The sequence below is a fragment of the Peromyscus eremicus genome, chromosome 19 (assembly GCF_949786415.1).
Source record: "Peromyscus eremicus chromosome 19, PerEre_H2_v1, whole genome shotgun sequence".
Taxonomy (NCBI): Eukaryota; Metazoa; Chordata; class Mammalia; order Rodentia; family Cricetidae; genus Peromyscus; species Peromyscus eremicus.
In genome coordinates, this window is record NC_081435.1 from 25934807 (window position 1) to 25957099 (window position 22293).

Sequence of the window (22293 nt, forward strand, 5' to 3'; positions counted from 1 at the left end):
CGGCTCTCGTGCCTAGAAGGTCTCCAGCGAGAGCAAAAACCTTTCCGGGTCAGGGAGCGTGAGATACTCGGAGTTCAGCTCCACCCCCGGACTAACTCCGACTTCAGGTGTTCCCAGGGGCTGGTGCTAGGGTCTTCGACTCTCTGTCGCCTTTTTGAGGTTGGACTGGTCTCGTCCCCAGGCCCTTGGCTCCTTTTTCCAGGAAACCGGCGTCCTGCTGCACGATGTCCCACCTGGGACCCCTGCGCCGCGGGGTTTGGGCTGCGCTGCTCGGCCAGCTCCTGCGACCTCCCCGCGCAGTGTGCATCCGGGCGGTTGGCTGTCACAGCCAGGTAAGCCACCCTGAGCCGGGGCCTCCTGGCTTGAAAGCATAGACTCGCAGCCTGTATTGTATTATTACATTTTTATTTTATTTTTGAAGGTTTATTTCTTTTTATGTGTATGGGGATTTTGCCTGCATGTGTGTGTGCACTGCGTATGCGCCTGGTGCCCGCAGAGGATCCCCTGAGACTGGAGTTACATCCGGTGGTGAGCCACCCTGTGGGTGCTGGGGATAGAACCTAGGTCCTCTAAAAGGGCCAGCTCTCCAGCCCTGAAATTGGTTTTTGTTGATTAGCCACTTTGTACCTGCACTGAACTAAGCGTTTTGGATGCTTTTGTCATTTTATTGTTGGAGCAATCTCAGAGGTTGAGGGTTTTATTCTCCATTTTACAGCTGAGTAAGTGGAGATCACAGGGTTAAATGGCTTTTAAGGATACGTAGCCGCTAAGTATTATAATGAGGTTTACTCTCAATCATATGAAATTCTTGAACATGTTAGAATTTGAGCCAGATCTATAATAGAATGCCCCCCCCCCCAAACTATAAATGGACTGAGTTTATGCACATCAAATGAATTTACCCTAAAATGAATCCCGGAGAAACATTTTCAGAGATAGTTGGATTTTGGAATTAGAGTAAGGGATTGTGGACTTGAACTCAGACTTCTCTTTGGGGACTTTCCAAAGTACGAAATTACCACCATTTCTATTTCTGGAAAGACATACAACCTTCAGGTCTTCAAACCTGATTTTTTTTTTAAAGTACATTTATCTATTAATGTGTGTGGGTGTTGGTGTGCCATGGCGCATTTCTGTTCTTCACCTGTGGAGTGTGGGCATTGAACTTAGGTGGTCATGGTAAGTGGCGAGCACCGTTACCCATGAGCCATTTCACTAACACTATGTCAGTGGTTGTTACCTCTCTCTGAAAGCAGATACTTTGTACCGTCATGCTCAACAGAGCTCGGATTTTTTTTTTTTTTTTTTTTTTTGGTTTTTCGAGACAGGGTTTCTCTGTGCAGCTTTGCGCCTCTCCTGGAACTCACTTGGTAGCCCAGGCTGGCCTCGAACTCACAGAGATCCGCCTGGCTCTGCCTCCCGAGTGCTGGGATTAAAGGCGTGCGCCACCACCGCCCGGCCCCTCGGATTTTTTATTCATTTTAAGTCACAGCATTTTACTAGTCTGTTTTTTTTTTTTCCAACCAGGAAATTTATTCCTATCATTCCATAGGTTTTATTGCATATGAGTGTAAGTATGTCAGAGGACAACTTGTGGGAATTGGTTTTCTCCTTCAACTATGTGAGTGGGTCCCGGGGATCCAACTCAGGTGGTCAGGTGGATACCCACTGAACCATCTCCTTGGCCCAGGTTTGGTCCTTTCTCTTGGGTTGGTTCTGTCTTTATGTTCCATTTATCCTGTCTCCTGACCCTGTTTGTTTGTTTGTTTTTTTAGACAAGGTCTCAACTATGCACCCTTGGCTGGCCTGGAACCCACTGTGTAGACCTTAAACTCATAGTGGTCTGCCTGTCTCTGCCTCTGACTGCTGGGATTAAAGGCGTGCACCTTTTTTGCTGTTTAAATAAGATCTGAGAATTGGAGTTCATTTTGTTTATTTGTTTGAGACAGGATCTCACCATGTAGCTCCAGCTATCCTGGAACTCACTCTGTAGACCAGGCTGGCCTCAAGCTCACAGAGATCCGCCTGCCTCTGCCTCCCGAGTGCTGGGATTACATGTATATGTCATCGTGTCCAGTAGAGAACTGGAGTTCTAATCCCTACTTGTAGAAGTTTAGTGGTGGCAGGTGTGGGTTCTGTGTCTTTATTATTCTCAGGCGCTTCAACTTTTTCAGACACTTAAAAACTCCAAACAGTGGAGAAGTTTGTGTAATAAAGACTGAACTTACTATGTATTACAGGTATAATTGGAAATTCAACATGGATTATTGAGGGTGAAAGGAGATCAGGGTAGACAAAATGGTGTTTGGGAAACCTTTTGTGTGGGATCAAGGGACTTCTCAGGTTGATGGTCCACAGGGTCAAAGATGTCACAGGACTGTCCAGTGTCCAGAGAAGACACATTTCATGTTCCTTTTTCTCCTAGGTTGCACAGGCAGTGTTAACATCCCAACTGAAACCACATCAAGAGAAACCAAATTTTATCATCAAGGTTCCAAAGGTAACACCCTTTGCCCACCCTGTCTGGCAGAGTGCCGTGGAGGGCACACCAGCTCTCCTTACCTTACCCTTTTAACCTAAATCTTTTTTGGGGGTGTGTGGGGCGTTTTATTCTTAAAATTCTAGCTGGGGGTCAAGTTAGTTCCAAACCTTAGGTTATGGACATGATTTAACCTCTAGTCTTAAATGGTCTTGATTATTATTTGACTGCTTTTGTTTTCCAGGGCACCAGGGATTTAAGTCCTCAACAGATGGTTGTGAGGGAGAAGATTCTTGATAAGATTGTCAGCTGCTTTAAGCGTCATGGGGCACAGGGGTTGGATACACCAGCATTTGAGCTAACAGTAAGGACAGAAGGGTGCTGAGAACCTCATTGTTTACCTGCCTTCAGTTTCCCGCAGGGCTTCCCATCTGTGTTCTGTAGTCAGTCATTGAACTGTGGCTTGTTCTGTCTGACTCTTGCAGGAAATGCTCACCGAGAAGTATGAAGACAACTTCGGCCTCATGTACGATTTGAAGGATCAAGGTGGAGAGTTGTTGTCTCTTCGATACGATCTTACTGTATCTTTCTGAGTGCTGGAGCCTGACATGTTTCTACCCAGATCCAGAGGGCTCTCTCTGGCAGAAGAGAGTAGAGGAACTTTGACAGCATCTTTCATTTCCCAGTTTCTCCTAGGAAGCAATTCTGCCTGCAGAGCCTAACCTGAAGGCCCTGTTATTTAACTTCCGTACATATGGGGACTCTTTCTAGGAAGTTTGCAGAAGCACAGATTATTGACCCTAGCTCCAGAGACCCTAAATTCCATAACTGGAGTGGTATTTATAAATGTGCATATAAAAGAAAATTAATTATTGTGTGTGTAGATGGTGTTTATGTGGAGTTAGTTCTCTCCTAACTCCTCTGTGGGTTCTGGGGATAGAATGCAGATTGTCAGACTTGTGCAGCATGCCCCTCCCCCACTGCACCATCTTGCAAGTGCTAACCCAGAGGTTCTCAACCTATGTGTCTCAGCCCCACAGGGGTTGAATATCAGATATTCACATTACAATTCATAACAGTAGCAAAATTAGTTATGAAGTAACAATGAAATAATTTTATGGTGGGGGGGGGTCACCACAACTGAGGAACTGTATTAAATGGTTGCAGCATTAGGAAGGTTGAGAACCACTTCTCTAAACAGAATCCTGGAAAATGTGCATGTGGTCTTTGGCCCGTGCATTCAGAAACAGGATTTTAAATTGTAGGCAAATTCAGTTCTGAAGCTTGATGGCTTTTTAGTTGGTTGGGTAATGATCTGAATGGGAGGAAATGGACCGGGCCTAAGTGTCTGAGGTCATTTCTATTCCTGCCTCTTTTTTTCTGGTCAGCCTTCAGTTTCAGTAAGTGAAATGCCTTCATCAACACCAATACTGCGAGGCTTCAGAGACAGTGGGAAAAGCCTGGAAAGGTCCTTGTTTTCACTGTAAGATAAGGATGATTTCTAGGAACCCAGTTCTCCCTCCCATCTGAATGGTGGGTCTGAACATTGAACATAGTATCTTTCTTCCTCAACCTGTTTACATAAGGTTCCTTTTGCTCGCTATCTGGCCATGAATAAACTGAAGAAGATGAAACGATATCAAGTTGGAAAGGTGTGGCGGCGAGAGAGCCCAGCCATAGTCCAGGGCCGCTACCGGGAGTTCTGCCAGTGTGTAAGTGACCAACCAGTTAAGTGATAGATTAGGCCAGTGTTTAATGATAGTTACGTTGGGGATTTGCCGATTAGTGGGAGGTTTGTTTTTCTCCCTTTTGTTTGTTTGGTTTGTTCTTGGGTTTTGGCTTTGTTGAGACAGGTATTTGAGACATCTGTGTATCCCTGGCTGTCCTGAAACTGACCAGGCTAGCCTTGAACTCACTGAGAGATCCATCTGCCTCTGCCTACTGAGTGCTGGCATTAAAGGCTTGGGCCAATATGTTCTGCTTTCTTCTTCTTTTTTTTCCTGTAGGATTTTGACATTGCTGGTGAATTTGACCCTATGATCCCTGATGCAGAATGTTTGAAGATCATGTGTGAAATCCTAAGTGGATTGCAACTGGGGGACTTTCTCATTAAGGTGAGGCCAGCCTGGTGTACATAGTGAGGGAGAAGTTTGGATTGGGCCTGTGAAATTGTCTTTGAATTGCTTTTATGAGTAAAGAGATTTAGAGAAAGCCATAGTTTTGAGGAAAGGGGCACTGATTGACAGGACACTTGGGTTAATTATATTGAGTTCACAGGTAAATGACCGGCGGGTTGTAGATGGGATGTTTGCTGTCTGTGGTGTTCCTGAGAGCAAGTTCCGTACCATCTGCTCCTCAGTGGACAAACTAGACAAGGTAACAACGAAAACATATTTTAAACCGACCCTGTCTGGGTTTCTGCCCTGCCCTCTAATCCATGTCGTTAGGGAAGAATAAGGAGACCATGGCTGGAAGTGGCTTTATGGGGGGAAAAAAAGGTTAAGGAGACATTTTTAAAGTGGGGATTGTGGCTGGGTTTCTTAAGTTGCCTGTGGTTTTGCTGAGTTGCCTGTTAGTTCCTTAACATACCAAATGAAAATGAGAGATCCTGCTTCAGTTAGGTAAAGAGGGACTGGGGTTGAGCTAATGTTTGGGTCTTAATGCAGATGTCTTGGGAAGATGTGAGATGTGAGATGGTGGCACAGAAAGGCCTAACTCCTGAGGTGGCTGATCGAATTGGGGCGTATGTCCAGTGTCATGGTAAGAACCAGTGTTTTCAGAGCCGTGCTCGAACAGGCTGAGGGCGACATGTGTCCAGCTTCTACCTCTGGATCAGCTCCAGAGTCTGGCCTGGATAAAGAAAGTTCCCTTTTAGGTATTGTATCTGCTTTATGTCTTCTTGGCAAAGGCGGAGGCAGAGAGGAAGATCTGGCCCTGAGCCCAAGGTTGTGGTCTTTTTAAAGAAAATGAGGAAGACAGGCTAGAGCAGATAGATTCAAGCTGGCTGTGGTGGCACATGTTTTTTTTTTTTTTTTTAGATTTTATTTTTTATTTATTATGTATACAGTGTTCTGTCTGCATATACACCTGCAGGCCAGAAGAGGGCGCTAGATTTCATTACGGATGGTAGTGAGCCACCATGTGGTTGCTGGGAATTGAACTCAGGACCTCTGGAAGAACAGGCAGTGCTCTTAACCGCTGAGCCATCTCTCCAGCCCCCGGTGGCACATGTTTTTAATCCCAGCACTCGGGAGGCAGAGGCAGGCAGCTCTCTGTGATTTCTAGACCAGTCTGGTCTACATAGTGAATTCCAGGATGGCCAGGGCTATGTAGAGAGACCCTATCTAAAACCAAAACTAAAACCAACCGAACAAAAACCCAAAACAAAACAACAAAAACATAGATCAATTCGTATGAAACACACCTGGGTAAACAGCACAGACTTTACCTGACTTTTCTTTCCAGGGGGGATCTCCCTGGTAGAGGAAATGTCCAAGGATCCCAGACTGTCCCAAAGCCAGCGGGCCCTGCAGGGCTTAGGAGACCTGAAGCTGCTCTTTGACTACCTGACTTTATTTGGAATTGCTGAAAAGGTCGGCAGAGCTGGGATTGGACCTTCTGTTGAACTCTTAGGTTCTCGGATTCCGATCGGGGACTGACCGTAGCTTTTCCTTTACAGATCTCCTTTGACTTAAGTCTGGCCCGGGGCCTAGACTATTACACAGGAGTGATCTATGAAGCGGTGCTCCTGCAGTCTCCGGGTCAGGCTGGAAAGGGGGCTCTGAATGTGGGCAGTGTGGCTGCTGGTGGACGCTATGACGGCCTGGTAGCCCAGTTTGATCCCAAGGGCCATAACGTGCCCTGTGTGGGGTTGAGCATTGGAGTAGAGAGAATCTTCTACCTTGTGGAACAGAAGATGAAGGTAGGTCCTGGGTAGATGTAAAGTGACTTTGAAAGCTAATAACTAGTTTCTGGAGGGGCATTCGGACCTTTTTTTAAAATGATCCTTTTGCTTTTTGGAATTGAAAGTACAAAGGAAATATCTTTCTTTTTTTAAAAGACTTATTCTATCTTTTTATGTGTATGAGAGTTTAGCCTGAATGTATGTGTATGCCTCGTGCCAGTGGAGGTCAGAAGTGGAGGGTCAGAGCTATGGGTGGTTGTGAGCCACCATGTCAGTGCGGAGAACTGAACTTGGATCCTCTGAAAGAACAAGTACTCTTAACTGCTGAGCCTTCTCTCTAGCCCTTCCCTCCCTCTGTACTCCCTCCCCCTCCCTCTTCCTTCGTTCGTTTGTTCCTCCCTCCCTCCCTCTCTCTCTCTCTCTCTCTCTCTCTCTCTCTCTCTCTCTCTCTCTTTTGGTTTTTCGAGACAGGGTTTCCCTGTGTGGTTTTGGAGCCTGTCCTGGATCTCGCTCTGTAGACCAGGCTGGCCTCAAACTCACCAGAGATCCGCCTGCCTCTGCCTCCCGAGTTCTGGGATTAAAGACATGAGCCTCCGCCGCCGCCACCCAGCCACCCCCACTTTCTTAAAAGAGCAGTCTGAAATAGGATTTCTTTCTGAGCTCAATTGGGCCTTGAATTTAGGGTCTTCCTGCCCTAGGCACCAGAGTGCTGGGATTACAGTTGTGAGAGCTACCCTAGGCTGTAGTTTTAGTTTCTTCTCTCTGTTTTTTTTTTTTTTTTTTTTTTTTTTTGGTTTTTCGAGACAGGGTTTCTCTGTGTAGCTTTGCGCCTTTCCTGGGACTCACTTGGTAGCCCAGGCTGGCCTCGAACTCACAGAGATCCGCCTGGCTCTGCCTCCCGAGTGCTGGGATTAAAGGCGTGCGCCACCACCGCCCGGCTTGGTTTCTTCTCTCTGTTTTATTAGGCTTCTGGTAAGAAGTTTCGAACCACAGAGACCCAAGTGTTTGTGGCCACACCCCAGAAGAACTTTCTCCGAGAGCGTTTGAAGCTAATCGCAGAGCTTTGGGATGCTGGGATCAAGGTATCTGGGTATATGTGGACATGATAATCATGGCTCATTTCTACAGTATGCCTACAGTGGTACTCAGGACATTTTTACCTTACCACTAGAGGGCTAGCTACTTATTTCTGGCTCCCTTGGAAATGTATGTTCTTGGGCACTTATGTGCTACAATCACTTTAAGTTCCCTACTCTCTTTTTATCCTTTTCAGGCAGAGATGCTATATAAAAACAATCCCAAACTGTTAACCCAGCTGCATTATTGTGAGAAAACGGACATTCCTCTGATGGTCATCATTGGTGAGCAAGAACAGAATGAAGGTGTCGTCAAGCTCCGTACAGTGGCCAGCAGAGAAGAAGTGAGTGAGAACTTGCAGAAATAGAGTTCTAAATGCCCCCCACCCCCCGCCCTTTTCAAGACAACGTCTCGCTGTATAGCTCAGACTGGCCTGGGATTGTGTCGCCTAGGCTGTCTTGAACTCTTGATCTTTCTGCTTCAACTTCTCAAGTGCTGTGGCAACAGGTATATATTGTCATGCCTAGATCCCAGATTCCTTTTTTAAAGACAGGGTTTCTCTGTGTAGCTCTGACTATCCTGGAACTCACTCTGTAGATCAGGCTGGCTTCAGACTCAGAGATCCACCTGCCTCTGTCTCCTAAGTGCTGAGATTAAAGGCATGTGCCACCATCACCCAGCTGATATTGGATTCTTTTCAAAGATGTGTTCTCTGAGGAAATAAAGTTAAAACTCTTTCTTTTAAATTACATTTATGTGTATGTGTGTGTGCGTGCACATATATCCCATGCACGAGTGTGTATGTCATCTTGTAGGAGTCACTTCTCTCCTTCCACCATATGGGTCCCAGGTGTAAATAGTGAGAATGGATGCAGAATGAAGTGGATTTGGACATTAGTATCATTTTCTAGTTTGTCACACAAGGATTCTCTTTATGTTTTAGGTGACTATTAATCGAGAAAGTCTTGTGGCTGAAATTCAGAAGCGACTGTCTGAGTCTTGATTGTTGCCTAATTTCTATCTGCTGTCCTCAGAAGAAAAGTTGTCATCTAGGACTGAATTCTGGTGGATGTTCCAACAGCTGACCAGCATGGATGTTGTCCAAGTGCCTTCTGCCTCCATCCGTCCTGGATACAGAAGTAGACGGGTCCTAAGGACTCATGGATTAGCAGCTACTCTGCCGGAGTGCACAATCTAACTGCAAAGGCAGAGCTGAAGTGCCTCAAGAGATGTTAAGATGGTTCCTGTGAGCAAGGCTCTGGAGAGTTGCCTCAGGCTAAGACTCTGACCCATTGAAATGAGAAGCTAAATATGTACTTCATTTTAACTGTAGCTTAGGAACCAGAGTTCGGAGAATTTGTCTACATTGGACCATGGTTTGTCCGTGGAGTATTTGACAGCAAGAATGAACAGTGAACAGAGATGATGTCCCAAGGACCCAGGAGTGCATCTGTTGATTCTTCCAGCTAACAGTAGAAGGGTGGGGCTGTTGAATGATTTTGGACATTGAATTAAATGGATGATCAGTCAGTGATCTGATCTTTTGAGATTGTGGACACCATTCCCTTTGCCACAGTAACTTCTCTTGATGACTCCATATCCTGCTCTGGAGGTTGTTCTAGGAGTGGCTATATAGTATGCTATATAGTATTTCAAAAACGTACTAGTGGGCTGGAGAGACGGCTTATTGGTTAAGGGTGCATATTGCTTTTGCAGAGGACCTGAGTTCAGTTCCTAACACCCACACCAGAGTGATTACAACTACCTGTAATTCCAGTTCCAGGGGATCTGAGGCCCTCTTCTCAGCTCCATAGACATTTGCACTTAATGTGCACATACACACAGACCCATACACATGATTAAGAATAAAATAATTTAAAAAAAGTAAGTGTACTTTGAGTAATTTGTTATCAAAGGATTAATTTGTGTAGACCTCAGATACTGGAGAGCCCTGTGAGCTACTAAGAGATGCTTCTGTGTTCAGTGAAGAGAACGACTAGAATTCCTCCTCTTCTCTCATGTTGCTAAAAAATCAATATTGGGGCAGGTGAGATGGCTCAGCAGGTAAAGACTGACCTGAATTTGATCCCTGGGGCCCGAATGGTGGGAGAAGAGAACAGATTCTCTTGGGTTGTCCTCTGGCCTCTATACACTTGCTGTGACATGTGAAGCACAAATGCAGACTTACATACAAAATGAAATGTAAAAAACAACCCACCAAAATACCAACATACAGCCAGGGATATAGCTCTCTCGATAGAATGCCCCTTAGCACTTGGGAGGTGAAAGCAGGAGGTGAGAAGTTCCAAGTCAGCTTTGGGGCCAGGCAAGGTGGCACAGGATTTTTAATCCTAGTGCAAGGGAAGTAGAGACAGGCCTATTGTTTGTGAGTTGTTGGCCAGCCATGTCTACCTAGTGAAACCTTGTCTAAAGATAATTAAGTGGTGGTGCATGTCTTTAATCCTAGCACTTGGAGGCAGAGGCAGGCGGATCTCTGTAAGTTTGAGACCAGCCTGGTCTACAGAGCAAGTTTCAGGACAGCCAGGGCTAAACAGAGAAACTCTGTTTTGAAAAAAACAAAACAAAACAAAAAACAACAACAAAAACCCAAAACCAATAAATGAATAAATAAATACATAAAAATTCAGCCTTAGGTTTACATGAGACCCTTTTTCAAAACAACAACAACAAAAAAACCTCTGCCTGATGGTACACGTTTAATCCCAGCAGTGGAGTGGTGGGGCCAAGGCAGTAGACTCTCTTTGAGGTCAGCTAAACAAGAGTAAAGATTAAAACAAAAGCAGAACACAGGAAAAGGGAGGATGTTCAGACAAGAGGTTGGACAGATGAAGAGGAAAGATGCAGGGGAATTTGGGGAAAGCAGCCTCAAAGAGGGAGGTCTTTCTTTATTGGGAACACAGATGGGCAGAGGTTCTGTGACTCCAGTAAAACACTGAGAAAACTATACAAAGAGTTTCAGGTCAGCCAGGGCCAAAAAGATCTTGTCTAAAAACATACCACACCTACAATCCTAGCACTTGGAAAGTGGAGAAAAGAGGTTCCGGAGTTTAAGTTCATCCTCTCTGCATCATAGCCTGGGGTACGTGAGACTCTGTCTCAAGCACTACCCTTTCCCACAAACTTGACAGAGTGCGGAGTGCTTCATTCTGGGGGCTTGGCGGATGACAGTTTCAAGATTAAACTGTACTGTATAAGTTAAATGAGTTTAAATGGTCTCCAGACATGGAAATGAGTTTAACCAGGGAGTAGTATCATTATTTCAAGGGAAAAGAACCCAAATGTAAAAGTGCTTGTCTTTTGTGCATAATTTAGAGCCACACTCATAGTACATGCTGGTGAATGGGACATCCAGAGCCGCTGATAGTGTTTTAGCTTTTAAAACAAGGTTTAGTAGGCAGGGGGTGTAGCTCAATTGGTAGAGTGCTCAATAGTATGAACGAAGTCCTGGGTTCGCGCTCCAGCGACACCTGAATGGGCATCGTGGCACTTGCCTGTAAACCCAGCACTTAGGAAGTGGAGGCAGGAGAATCAGAAGTTCAAGACTAGCCTCCACTACATAGCCAATTAGAGTCGAGTCTAGGCTACCTGGGAACCTGTCTTTAAAAAAAACAAAAAAGTTTAGAAACCCTGAAGATGCAGGTAAAGTTGTTTAGATCATGGGGCACTGTTTCCGAACCTCCGATTCTTTGTGAAATAGAAGAGTTGAGCTATTTAATTGTTCTTCCAAGACTTGTTTTGAGAGCCAGTGAGAGAAACGTTGGTCGGTGCCCTTACTTCCGTGTTGCTTCACGCGCCCTTTGCGCCTGCGCCGTCTCCTTGGAACAGAGGGCGGGGCCAACAGGACAGCCTAGAATCGCTCCAGTCCTTAACGCAGTTAGAATGCGAAGCTCGAATCTTATTGGAGCGTGATCTTGCCTTATGGCTTCCGGGCGCGTTTTACGGCATTTTACGGCTTTCCATTCACTTCGCTGTGAAGATGGCGTCGGGCAGCGGGGTAGGTGTTGGTGTGAGGAGGTTTGAGGGCTCTGGGGTGGTTTTTCAGAGCTATGTAGAGACAGGCTGTGAGACTTGGCTGACTTCCTGGCTCCTCTTCGCGACCTCAGGGTCCAGGTTCGAGAACTCCCCCGTAAGGCCTTGGCGCAGGGACAGTGGAATCTCGGAAGTCTCTCGGGCTGGGGTCCCGAGTACCCCAGACCCCCGGGCGTATCAGAGAGACTTCTCTTTCGAAAGGTCCTGGGGCCGCCTTGGTGGCAGTTAGGCGGTTCCCTTAGTTTCTTCAGGGGAACAGGCACAACGACGGGTCTTGAGCGCTTTTTCCTCCTACAGACAAAAAACTTGGACTTTCGCCGAAAGTGGGACAAAGATGAATACGAGAAACTCGCGGAGAAGAGACTCACAGAAGAGAGAGAAAAGAAGGATGGTGGGTGCTCGCTTCGTGAAGGGCTAAGGGGAATGGTAGAGTGGGTCGAGAAGGAATGCCCAGCAACAGGATAGATCGCTTGACAGTTAGCGTGTGAGGACAAGCAGGCAAAAACCTAAAGCTTTCTCCTTTCCGTTTACTTTCTCCTTTCCTTTTACGTGAGCTGCCCCCAGGTGTGGCCCATATTCAGGGTGGGATTGCTCTTCTTTTTTTTTTTTTTTTTTTTTTTTTTTTTTTTTTTTTGGTTTTTCAAGACAGGGTTTCTCTGTGTAGCTTTGCGCCTTTTCCTGGAACTCACTTGGTAGCCCAGGCTGGCCTCGAACTCACAGAGATCCGCCTGGCTCTGCCTCCCGAGTGCTGGGATTAAAGGCGTGCGCCACCAACGCCCGGCGGGATTGCTCTTCTTAAATGATCCAGTCTCCCCGCCTCCCCCGCAACAAAAATAAACAAAACAAACAAAACCTGCAGACAAGTGTGCCCAGCTGCTTGGGTTTAGTTGATTTCAGATGTAGTCAAGTTGACAACCAGTATTAGCCGTCGCACGGCATGAAAACATTGAACATTATGCTACAGAGTGTGAGTTCCCCTTTCTTGAAAGGTTTGCTTCGAGCAAAAAGTCAGAACTCCTCAGTTCAGCTAGACAACACATAGGAACCGCTGTTTAAGTTTGCTGGCGTTAAAGTTCAGAAAAGCTCTTGAGAGTTGGGATTGCCATCGCAAGTCTGAGGCCAGCTTGGTCTACATAGTGAGTCACAGGCTAATTAGAGTAGGTTTTTTTGGCCTCTTTTAACTGCTGCATAAAAGTATCTGTTGTGTCCCTTCCTTGAGGAATCCAAAGAAATGAATGAGCGTAGTCATCTGAATTTGGGGTTCATGCATTTCTTTTCCGTTCTGGCTAAGAAACTGTAATATGGGGCTGGAGAGATGGCTCAGAGGTTAAGAGCACTGACTGCTCTTCCAGAGGTCCTGAGTTCAATTCCCAGCAACCAACCATATGGTGGCTCACAACCACCTATATGAGATCTGGTGCCCTCTTCTGGTGTGCAGACATACATACAAACAGAACACTATACATAATAAATAAATCTTTAAAAAAAAAGAGCTCAGTAAATACGAGCTGTGATCATTATAAAAAAAGAAAAAGAAAAAGAAAAAAGAAACTGTAATACTCACTGTTAATCCCAGCACTCAGGAGGCAGAGACAGGCGGATCTCTGAGTTCGAGGCCAGCTTGGTCTGCAGAGTGAGTTCCAGGACAGTCAGGGCTACACAGAGAAACCCTTTCTTAAAAAATAAAAAGAGGGCTGGAGAGATGGCTCAGAGGTTAAAAGCACCGACTGCTCTTCCAGAGGTCCTGAGTTCAATTCCCAGTACCCACATGGTGGCTCACAACCATCTGTAATGAGATCTGACACTCTCTTCCGTATACATAATAAATAAATAAATTTAAAAAATAAAAAAAGTAAATAAAAAGAAAGAAAAGGAAAGAAAGAAAGAATGAAAGAAAGAAAGAAACTGTAACACTGAAGGGACCCTCTTTCTCATTCTGTTTCAGGAAAACCAGTGCAGCCCGTCAAGCGGGAGCTTCTTCGGCACAGAGACTACAAGGTGGACTTGGAGTCCAAGCTTGGGAAGACAATCGTCATTACCAAGACAACCCCACAGTCTGAAATGGGAGGGTGAGTAGCCTTTTGTCCTCCAATACCAAGGCTGGCCTAATGAAGTATTTATATTGGTTTTAGGATGTGTTGAGGAGAATCTTAGGCCAGGGATGGCAACCTTATCGACCATAACTCGAGTCTTTGTTTTTCTTTGCCCTCTAAAGTTTGAAGTTAACTCAAGGAGGGGTTGTTCTGTGGGCTGCTGTGTATTACTTCCTTCTTATCTTCAAAGGGGTTATATAATCTGTTAGACCTGAAGGCACTGAGGTGTATTAGATGAAGCTGTTAACTGTAGTTATTGTACACCAAAACTGTGACCCAGAAGAGTTCCAACATTTCTTCAAGTTAGAATTTATATCAGGAGACTCATGCAGATAGCAGTTAGCACATTTCTGTAGATTATTTAGTAAACCCACTGTTTTGATACCTTTGCTGTATAAATTAGCAAGTTAAATATTTAGGATCATAAAATAATAATAATAGCTCATAGCTTCGTGGGCATGGAATTGAGGGGTAGTTACCTTGGAGGTTCTGGATCAGGATCTCCAATGAGGGTGCAGTCATGGAATTGACTAGGTTTGCATTCACTGGGGCTTAAATAAAGGTAGAAAATCCTCTACCAGGCTCTCACATGCCTATGGTTTGGAGGCTGAAGTTCGCTCTGTGGGCCTATTTGTAAGGTTGTTCACAATAAAGCATAAAGAGATGAGTTTCCCCAAACCAAGTCATCCTCACAAAGGCAGAAGCCACTCTTTTATGATATCTAATCTTGGAAGTGATATACCACCTCTTTTGACACGATCTGTTCATCACACAGAACATTTTGGCACAGATTGGGAGGACGCTACAAAGGGTGGGAAGACGAGAGTCTGGCTGCCTTGGAGGCTGGAGAGTATCTTGTAAGGCTTTATGAAAATGCATCCAAAAAGATGCTGAGAGCCAGGTGAAGTAGCTCATGCCTGTAATACCTGCACTTGGGAGGATGAAACAGGAGGATTGCTGCAAGTTTAAAGCCTACTTGGGCTACAGGGTTAGAGCTTTTCTCCAAAAAAATAAAAAAAAAGCCAGGCCTGTAGCACACACACCTCATCTGTAATTGTATCACTTAAGAAGGGGCAGGACTAGCTCTGCATATCTGAGGCCAGCTCGGTCCACATTGTGAGTCCCAGGCCACTTAATGTCTCCATTAACAAAACAGATGTCATAGAAGTTTACCAAGAATTAGAGTTTCTTCACTGAAAACAGTAAGATCCTTAAAAACCACATTGATGCATGTGCTGTTTCTTCCCATTTGTCAGCTACTACTGCAATGTCTGTGACTGTGTGGTGAAGGACTCCATCAACTTCCTGGACCACATTAATGGAAAGAAACGTAAGACTTGGAGGTAGTTCATGACTGGAGCTAGGATTGAGTTTTAAAGGTCTGGTTGAGGGGGAGTGCAGGAGAGTAGTTTTCTTGGGCTGTGTGTGTGTGTGTGTGTGTGTGTGTGTGTGTGTGTGTGTGCGCGCGCGCGCGTATGTGTATCACTGACTATGTGACTCCTGTGCAAGAGCACAGAGGCCAGAGGAGGAGGTTAGCTGACCTGGTTGATAATCTGCTTAGTAAATGCAGTTGAAAGCTACCTGCTTTTTATCTGTGGCTGCCACTTCTGAGAGCAGTGAGACCCAAATAAGTCATACTTATTTTGTTGTGTATTTTATTTTGAAAAGGTTTAAAAAAAGAAAGCCAGGACCAGACTTTTTGAGGGTCTGAGAATGTTATAATGACTGGTTGCCTTCACTGTTAACCTCACCCAGATCAGCGAAACCTGGGTATGTCTATGCGTGTGGAACGCTCCACTCTGGATCAGGTAAAGAAACGTTTTGAGGTCAACAAGAAGAAGATGGAAGAGAAGCAGAAAGATTATGATTTTGAGGAAAGGATGAAGGAACTGAGAGAAGAGGTGAGGCTCTCCTGACCCTGCTTCCCACCTTTGACTTTGTACCTTGTGAATTGGGCATGGCCCTCTTCCTTGGCTCATTCTCTGGTCTCCAGTCTTGTGCCTGGGTTTCTGTGCACTAGGACATCCTTGTTTGAGACTCGTGAGAATGGCTCAAAACCTAATCCATTTCTCTGTGGCTTTTTGACCAGAACATTTGGCAATTATTCTTTCATTTAGACAGGTTTGTTTTAGACTAATTTTAGGTTCATAACAAAATGAAGAAAGTTCAGAACTTCCCATTGCCACCCTGTCCCCAATGCATGTACATACAGCTTCCCCTATAATTTTTACTCCTTTTTAAACTGTAAGAGGGATTAACTAAATACACCTAGTCTCTAGTTGGCCTGTGGATCCAGGTTATAGGGTCAGAATCCCCTTTTCTTCCATTTGTTTGCATGACTTTTGGGAAAGTTAAATAACCTCAGTGTACCTCATTTTCGGCACTGGAGATCTTAGGATAATATTTACACAGAACCGAGAACAGATCTTAGCATATCCTGCATGCCCTGGGATGCTGTCTGGTTAGAACTAGAGATGAACGAGGTGTAGAATTAAGAACTTCAGAGACTTAATGAATCTCTTCTTATCCCTGACAATCTGCTTACAGTCTTCCCACTGCCAACCTGGCAGTCACTCTCAGGGCCTCATGCATGCTGGACAAGTGCTTTATCACTGACCTTTGAAGCTTTACCGTGGCTTTTATTCAGGCTTAAAGATGGAAAAGAATCTTGAAGCTCACATATCTCTTTCAGCACTATCAGCGCTGGAGTGAACTGATTCTGAGGAATTTTCTCTCCTTTGCCCTTTAGGAGGAAAAGGCTAAAGCATACAAGAAAGAGAAGCAGAAGGAGAAGAAAAGGAGGGCTGAGGAGGACTTGACGTTTGAGGAGGATGACGAGATGGCAGCTGTGATGGGCTTCTCTGGCTTTGGCTCCGCCAAGAAGAGTTACTGAGGCATTCTCTTGGGCCTAACTTTGGCCTATACTGGACCTAACTTTGAGTGTGTGTTGAGGTGGGGTGGGGTGTCATTTCTTTTTTGGGTACTGGAGAAAGTCCTTAAGAGTGTTAATGGGCAGGGGTGGAGGGTGGGTTTTTGTGGTTTCCCTCTACGTTGGGAAGAGGGCACAGGATGTAGAGGTGATGCTGTGGCAGATTCTGTCAGCCACAGTATATTACTGGAGTCACAGAACCTCTGCCCATCTGTGTTCCCAATAAAGAAAGACCTCCCTCTTTGAGGCTGCTTTCCCCAAATTCCCCTGCATCTTTCCCTCTTCATCTGTCCAACCTCTTGTCTGAACATCCTCCTTTTTCCTGTGTTCTGCTTTTGTTTTAATCTTTAATCTTCTTCTGCCTGCAACAGAAGGGTTGTCTGGCATAGCCTTGGCCAGCTCCTCCTCCCATCCTGCCCAGCGGTTCTCTAGCCACCTGTGCATGCATGTGACTTCTGCCTGGGTCAACGTGTGTGTGGGTATGTGTGCATGATATGTCTGAGCTAGAATCTCAGAGCATTGCTGCCCTGGGGCCTAATGTTCTTGGTTTCCTCGGTGCATGTAACAGGAAATTAAATGGATGAGTGTTTGGTGTGGCTTGTGTCTGGTGAGTTTTTAACCTTGTTTCTTCTGTTTCACTTCACTGAGGATTTCTCTTTTTGTCTTCCTCGGGAACAGGTTCTTGGAAGAACCTGTCTGATGCAAAAAAGAATGAAAACAAGACAAAAGAACCCTAAAACCAAACAAACTCTGGGGGACCTTGGTTCTCAGACACTGTTCAACGTGTACAATAAATGACACTGACTGGGCCTGTTTCACATTTGTTGGGAACATTTTCATATCATTCCCTGTCCCGCAAGTTCCTGCTCTAAGGATTTCCATATAGAGCCTTTCCCTTTCATTTGAAACTCCCCCCCTCCCCCCAGTATAGGTTTCCTCAGTGTGAGTTTTCCCCTCTGCTAATAGGATCTGTGCCCTTGAGAGTCTGAACAAAACAGTTTAGCCTCCTGTAATTTTAGCATCCTCTGATCTTAGCAGAAGAGCTCAGGGTTGAACCTGTCTGCAGTTGGGCAGGCACTGGGTTACTCAGTCTTGGCACTGTTGATGAGCTAGGTAAGTCTTTGAGGTTTTTGTTTTGTATTTTTGAGACAGAGTCTCACTTGGCTGGCCTTGAACTCAGAGATCCACCTGCCTCAGCCTCTTCAGTGCTGGGATTAAAGTTTTGTGCCTCCATGCCTAGCCAGGACTGCACTATAGGATGTTAAGCAGCATCCCTGGCCTCCACTTAGTAGATGTCAGTAGCACTCCCTTCCATCCAATTTTTGACAACTGAAAATATCTTTGTTCCCTGGAAATGAGTAAATGGCTCTCCCATTGGAAATGACTAAGAAACTTCCCCACTGTGGTATAACTTGTGAACTACAGTACATAGACTGGTCAAAAAAAATCCCCCCCCCCCCCCATGGGCTGGAGAGATGGCTCAGAGGTTAAGAGCACTGACTGCTCTTCCAGAGGTCCTGAGTTCAATTCCCAGCAACCACATGGTGGCTCACAACCATTTGTAATAAGATCTGGCACCCTCTTCTGTATACATAAATCTTTTTAAAAAATGATTTTAAAAAATGCATCTCCCAAAAAACAAAACAACACTGAGAACTGGATCACATACTGTGCCTTGTGTAGGGGGTTCAAGGGTGAGATGGGGATGAGGGCATAGGGGACAGTCATACAAGTCATGTAAACAGATGAAACTCCTTTTGCTGGCTCTATGCTCTCAATAAAGGGGTCCATTTGAGTTAACAAGACTGCCACAATATGACTCTTTCTCTGACCTATGTAATTCCTCACTTTTATGTAGTATCTGAAACACTGGATCCCACAAAGCTTTGGATCCCACCCTTTGGGTTTGTGTGTAAGATTAACTTACTGATAGGTCTGCCTTTTGCTTAATGAGTTCTTGTGTAGAATTTGGCTATTGGGAATGCTGAATAAATATGTGCATCTATATGTTGGCTTAATGCCTGACTCAGGAATTTAAATGCAGTGTTGAGCATGGTGATGCACACCTGTAACCAGCATTTGGAAAGCAGAGCAGGATTGCTATAAGATCATGGCCAGTCTGGTTTGTATAGCAAGACCTATCAAACGAGTTTGCAGGTCAGTTGCAGGTAAGTTCATGGATGCATTTGTTGGCAAGATTAGTTATACTACCTGTCCTAGAGAAAGTACCCTTGTTGAATGGATCCTTTTATATGTTTTTTAAGACTGATAAGGTTTCAGTGAGAGGAGATTCTAACCTTGAGAAGTTACACATTCAACTCAGCAATGATGAGCATTTACTATGGTGCCATTTCCATTGTAATCATGTGTTCCAGCTTTTGTAAACTCTGGGGACAGGTAAATGATGTGGCTAGGTTTTGTTAGGGGAGGATGTTAAGATGGGAGTTAGGAAGGTAGAAACAGGGTGGGGTGGGAATTTAGAACACAATTCCAGATAACTTGGGAATCTCTGAAAGAGAAATTTAATCTGGAAAGTTTGTACTTTAGTTGAGTGTACCTGCTGTCCTACTTGTGTTCATTTATTCATTGAGTGTTTAGGAGATAAACTTTGAGACAAAATCTTATGATCTCCCTGCCTCGGTCTCCCATGTACTTAGGGACTGCAGGCACTCATGATCATACCTGGTTAAGTCATTGGTATCTTCTGGGGTGAGGTGTCAAGATCTACAGGTAGGGGGGATTTACCTTCTGGTAGAATTACTATTTAAAATACCCAGGAGCCAGATGTGGTGAAGTGTGCATTTAATCTCATGACTCAGGAGGCAGAGACAGCAGATCTCTGAATTTCAGGCCAGCCTGGTCTACAGAGCGAGTTCCAGGCCAGCCAAGGCTACATAGTGAGACTGTCAAACAACAGGAACAGGGAATGCAAGGTGGCTCTCTGGCTTCTCAGAGAGGATCTCATGTAGCCTAGGCTGGCCTTGAGCTCACTAGGTATCCAAGGATGGCCTTGAATCCTGTTCCTCCTGCCTCTACTTCGCCTAAATGTTGGAATTACAGACATTTGCCACCAAGTTTATCTATCTTTAAAAACACTTGGGGGGCTGGGAATATAGCTCAGTAGGTAAAGTGCTTGCCAAGCATGTGCAAAGCCCTAGGTTCAGTCCCTGGCAACTCTTACAACTGGGTGTGTTGGGCACACTGTAATCCAGGAGGGGCAGAAACTCAAGGTCATCCTCAGCTATATAACAAGTTCTAGGCCCTGGTTATATGAGACCCTGTCTACAGAAAAAAAATGATTCTTGTGGTATGCATAGCCTTCATGAGGCCCTGGGTTTGATTCCCAGCCCTACAAAGACAAACTGGTGTGATCTTGCTCTATAATCCCCTACTAGGGAGGCTGATGCAGGAGGATGGCAAGTTTAAGGGCCAATCTGGGTTATAGAGTGAGACTTTGTCTCCAAAACTAAAGTCATACACAAATAGCATTCTTCTGTGTACGTCAATAGATACAAAGGAAAGTTTAAAACCAGTGCTACAAAGGAGATGAGTTATATAACAGGAGAAAGCTCTTCAAGACTTAGTTTTATTTTTGTTGAGACAGGGTCTTATGTAGCCAATCTCTGCCTTTACTTTCCAAATGCTGTGTCTGAGTTAATAAAAAGAATACCCATCAAACATTCATAGCAAAACAACAACAAAAGTCCTACATTGTGTCTGGAATCCACACAAATATTATGGTGGCTAACAGGAGAGACAGGAATTTTGAGGAAAATTAGTTGTTTTCAGTACACAAAAGGTCCAAGAGTTGACTAGGTATTTGAAATTATAAGACAGAACAAATGCGAATACATATCTGGGAGAGCCGCTTTAAGCCACGAAGTTCCGAGCTACGTCTGGAATAACCTTTTGCACTTTTGCAAAGCTTCCATTTCCTTGGGTGGGTGAGACAGTGACTGAAAAAGCTTACGGTAACACAGGAACGAGGATGGTTGTAGTACGAGCACAGAGCGACCTGGACCAAGCGAGGAGCTCTATACTGGGTGAGCGCGGGAGTCCGCGCAGGCGCTCTGGGCACCCGGTTAGAACACGCCTAGTGGCCGGAACAGGATCCGATTGGTCAGTCTCGCACGCCCTGTCACCGCACAACTTTCAGCGTCTGGATGACGTATGTTTCTCTCACAGTCATGTAGAAAAATCGCGGAAGAAATCGCCGGACTGGCTTTAGCTCAGCGGTTACTTCGACAATGCATCAGTTCGCTACTTTGCCACTCGTGGTGGAGTTCGAGCACCATCCACCAACCGCTTGCAAAACCAGTGAGTGGTTGGTTCGAGGCCCGCGGGCGCTCTCCAGTCCTTTTGCTGCTACGAACCCTCGGCTACTTTTCCACGTTGAAAATAACTAAAACTTCTTGAATAAATTGCTATTTCAAATACTGAGATCCTTGGCTCGTCTTACGTACCTCCAGAAAATAATGGAAGGTCTAACAACAATAACAGGACTTAATTTAAAAAATTAGACTACTTAGTAATATTTTGGTTCTAATAGTTAGGTATACTTGTATCTTTTATAATGTCATCCCCCCCCCCTTTGAAATCTGGAGGGTTTTCTTTTTTTCATTTAAATTAAAAATTTAAGAAGATTTTATTTTTATTTATGTCTATGTGATTGTGTGAAATGTATACGTGGGGCGTCTTGGGTGCTGGAAACCGAACTCAGTTTCTCTTAACCGCTGAACCATCTCTCCAGCCTCTTTTAAGTTTAAATGATAGAAGATACTCATAATTTGCCATTCCAAGTGAGTTCCTGTAACACCTTTTCAATGTGCAGACACAAGCTTTATTCCAGAAAGTTTTCCGATGTTAACACTTGGAATGTATTCTATTATTTTCTTCTTTGGGAGCTGTATCTATCATGTTCTCCAAGGGCCCGCTTTCTTGATTTTACTTTTATTTTTTACTTAATATCAATAGTTATATTTAAATTAAAAATTCACTTAGGACATCTAACATTTAATTTTGTTTCTCTTTTTTTCTGAATTGATATATTTTCTTCAACGCCTTGTGACTTCAGCCAACTCTATTCTTCTTTTAGGTTTTTTTTTTTTTTTTGTCAATTTCTGAGTTATAGTTCTTGTTAAATAGTGCCCCCCCTTCACGTCATTAAGTGATAGTTAAGGTTATTTAATTTAGATTGGAGTGTTGCTCTCCAGTTTTCCTATTTCATGGTTTTAAAAGCATGCCTGCTTTGTTCTGTGCGTTTTCAATGTTTTCGTTTTCCTGTTTTAGCAATTTCCGATGAGAGAAATCAGATTTCTGAGTTCAAGAGTGCCCTCTCGTGTCCGTAGAGCAGAATGCACCTGTTTGGTTAGATGGAAGTCTGATTCTAGGATTTATTCTCTTTCGTGACTGTTTTTTTCTGTATACTTCCTTCTCTCAAAATCAAGCTCTCACGATTTACATACTTTCACGTCATCTCTTTCCCCAGGAGGGGATTGCTTCCCAGACGGCTGTTCCTCGTTTCAAGCTCTTTCAGGACATTCTTAGCTTTCTGCAGCTCTCTGTATTGGCATAATTTCTCCACTGCAGTTTTTCGGAAGATGGATTTACCTGTCTTTCACTGTTGGCTGGCCTCTGCTGCTTTCTAGCCTACCGTGTGCCGTCTTGGCCTCACAACCATCTGTAACTCCAGTTCCAGGGGATCAGACTCCAGCTTCAGGCTTCCGCAGGCACCAGGCACTTGTGTGGCACACACACATGC

The 22293-nt window shown here is 44.7% G+C and overlaps 2 protein-coding genes across 3 annotated transcripts; both read left to right on the forward strand.

Moving 5' to 3' along the window:
• Positions 1–5: 5 nt before the first annotated feature.
• On the forward strand, positions 6–9312 carry Hars2 (histidyl-tRNA synthetase 2, mitochondrial). Its single transcript, XM_059245900.1, has 13 exons — positions 6–332; positions 2426–2500; positions 2724–2843; positions 2965–3060; positions 4066–4191; positions 4486–4593; positions 4757–4855; positions 5146–5239; positions 5945–6072; positions 6159–6401; positions 7349–7465; positions 7657–7803; positions 8404–9312. The coding sequence occupies exons 1-13, from the start codon at positions 225–227 to the stop codon at positions 8461–8463; spliced, it is 1521 nt and encodes a 506-aa protein (XP_059101883.1). The 5' UTR covers positions 6–224; the 3' UTR covers positions 8464–9312.
• A 2035-nt stretch (positions 9313–11347) lies between these two features.
• Positions 11348–18537, forward strand: Zmat2 (zinc finger matrin-type 2). Of its 2 annotated transcripts, XR_009375204.1 has the most exons (7): positions 11348–11475; positions 11808–11901; positions 13456–13579; positions 14860–14933; positions 15359–15504; positions 16353–16555; positions 17211–18537. XR_009375204.1 is itself a non-coding variant. In XM_059245991.1 (6 exons), exons 1-6 carry the CDS (start codon positions 11458–11460, stop codon positions 16494–16496), a joined length of 600 nt encoding a protein of 199 aa, XP_059101974.1. In that variant the 5' UTR covers positions 11348–11457; the 3' UTR covers positions 16497–17128. The 2 variants fall into 2 exon arrangements, 1 of the variants encoding a protein (XP_059101974.1); XM_059245991.1 differs by lacking the exon at positions 17211–18537 and having other exon boundaries at positions 16353–17128.
• The last annotated feature ends 3756 nt before the right edge of the window (positions 18538–22293 follow it).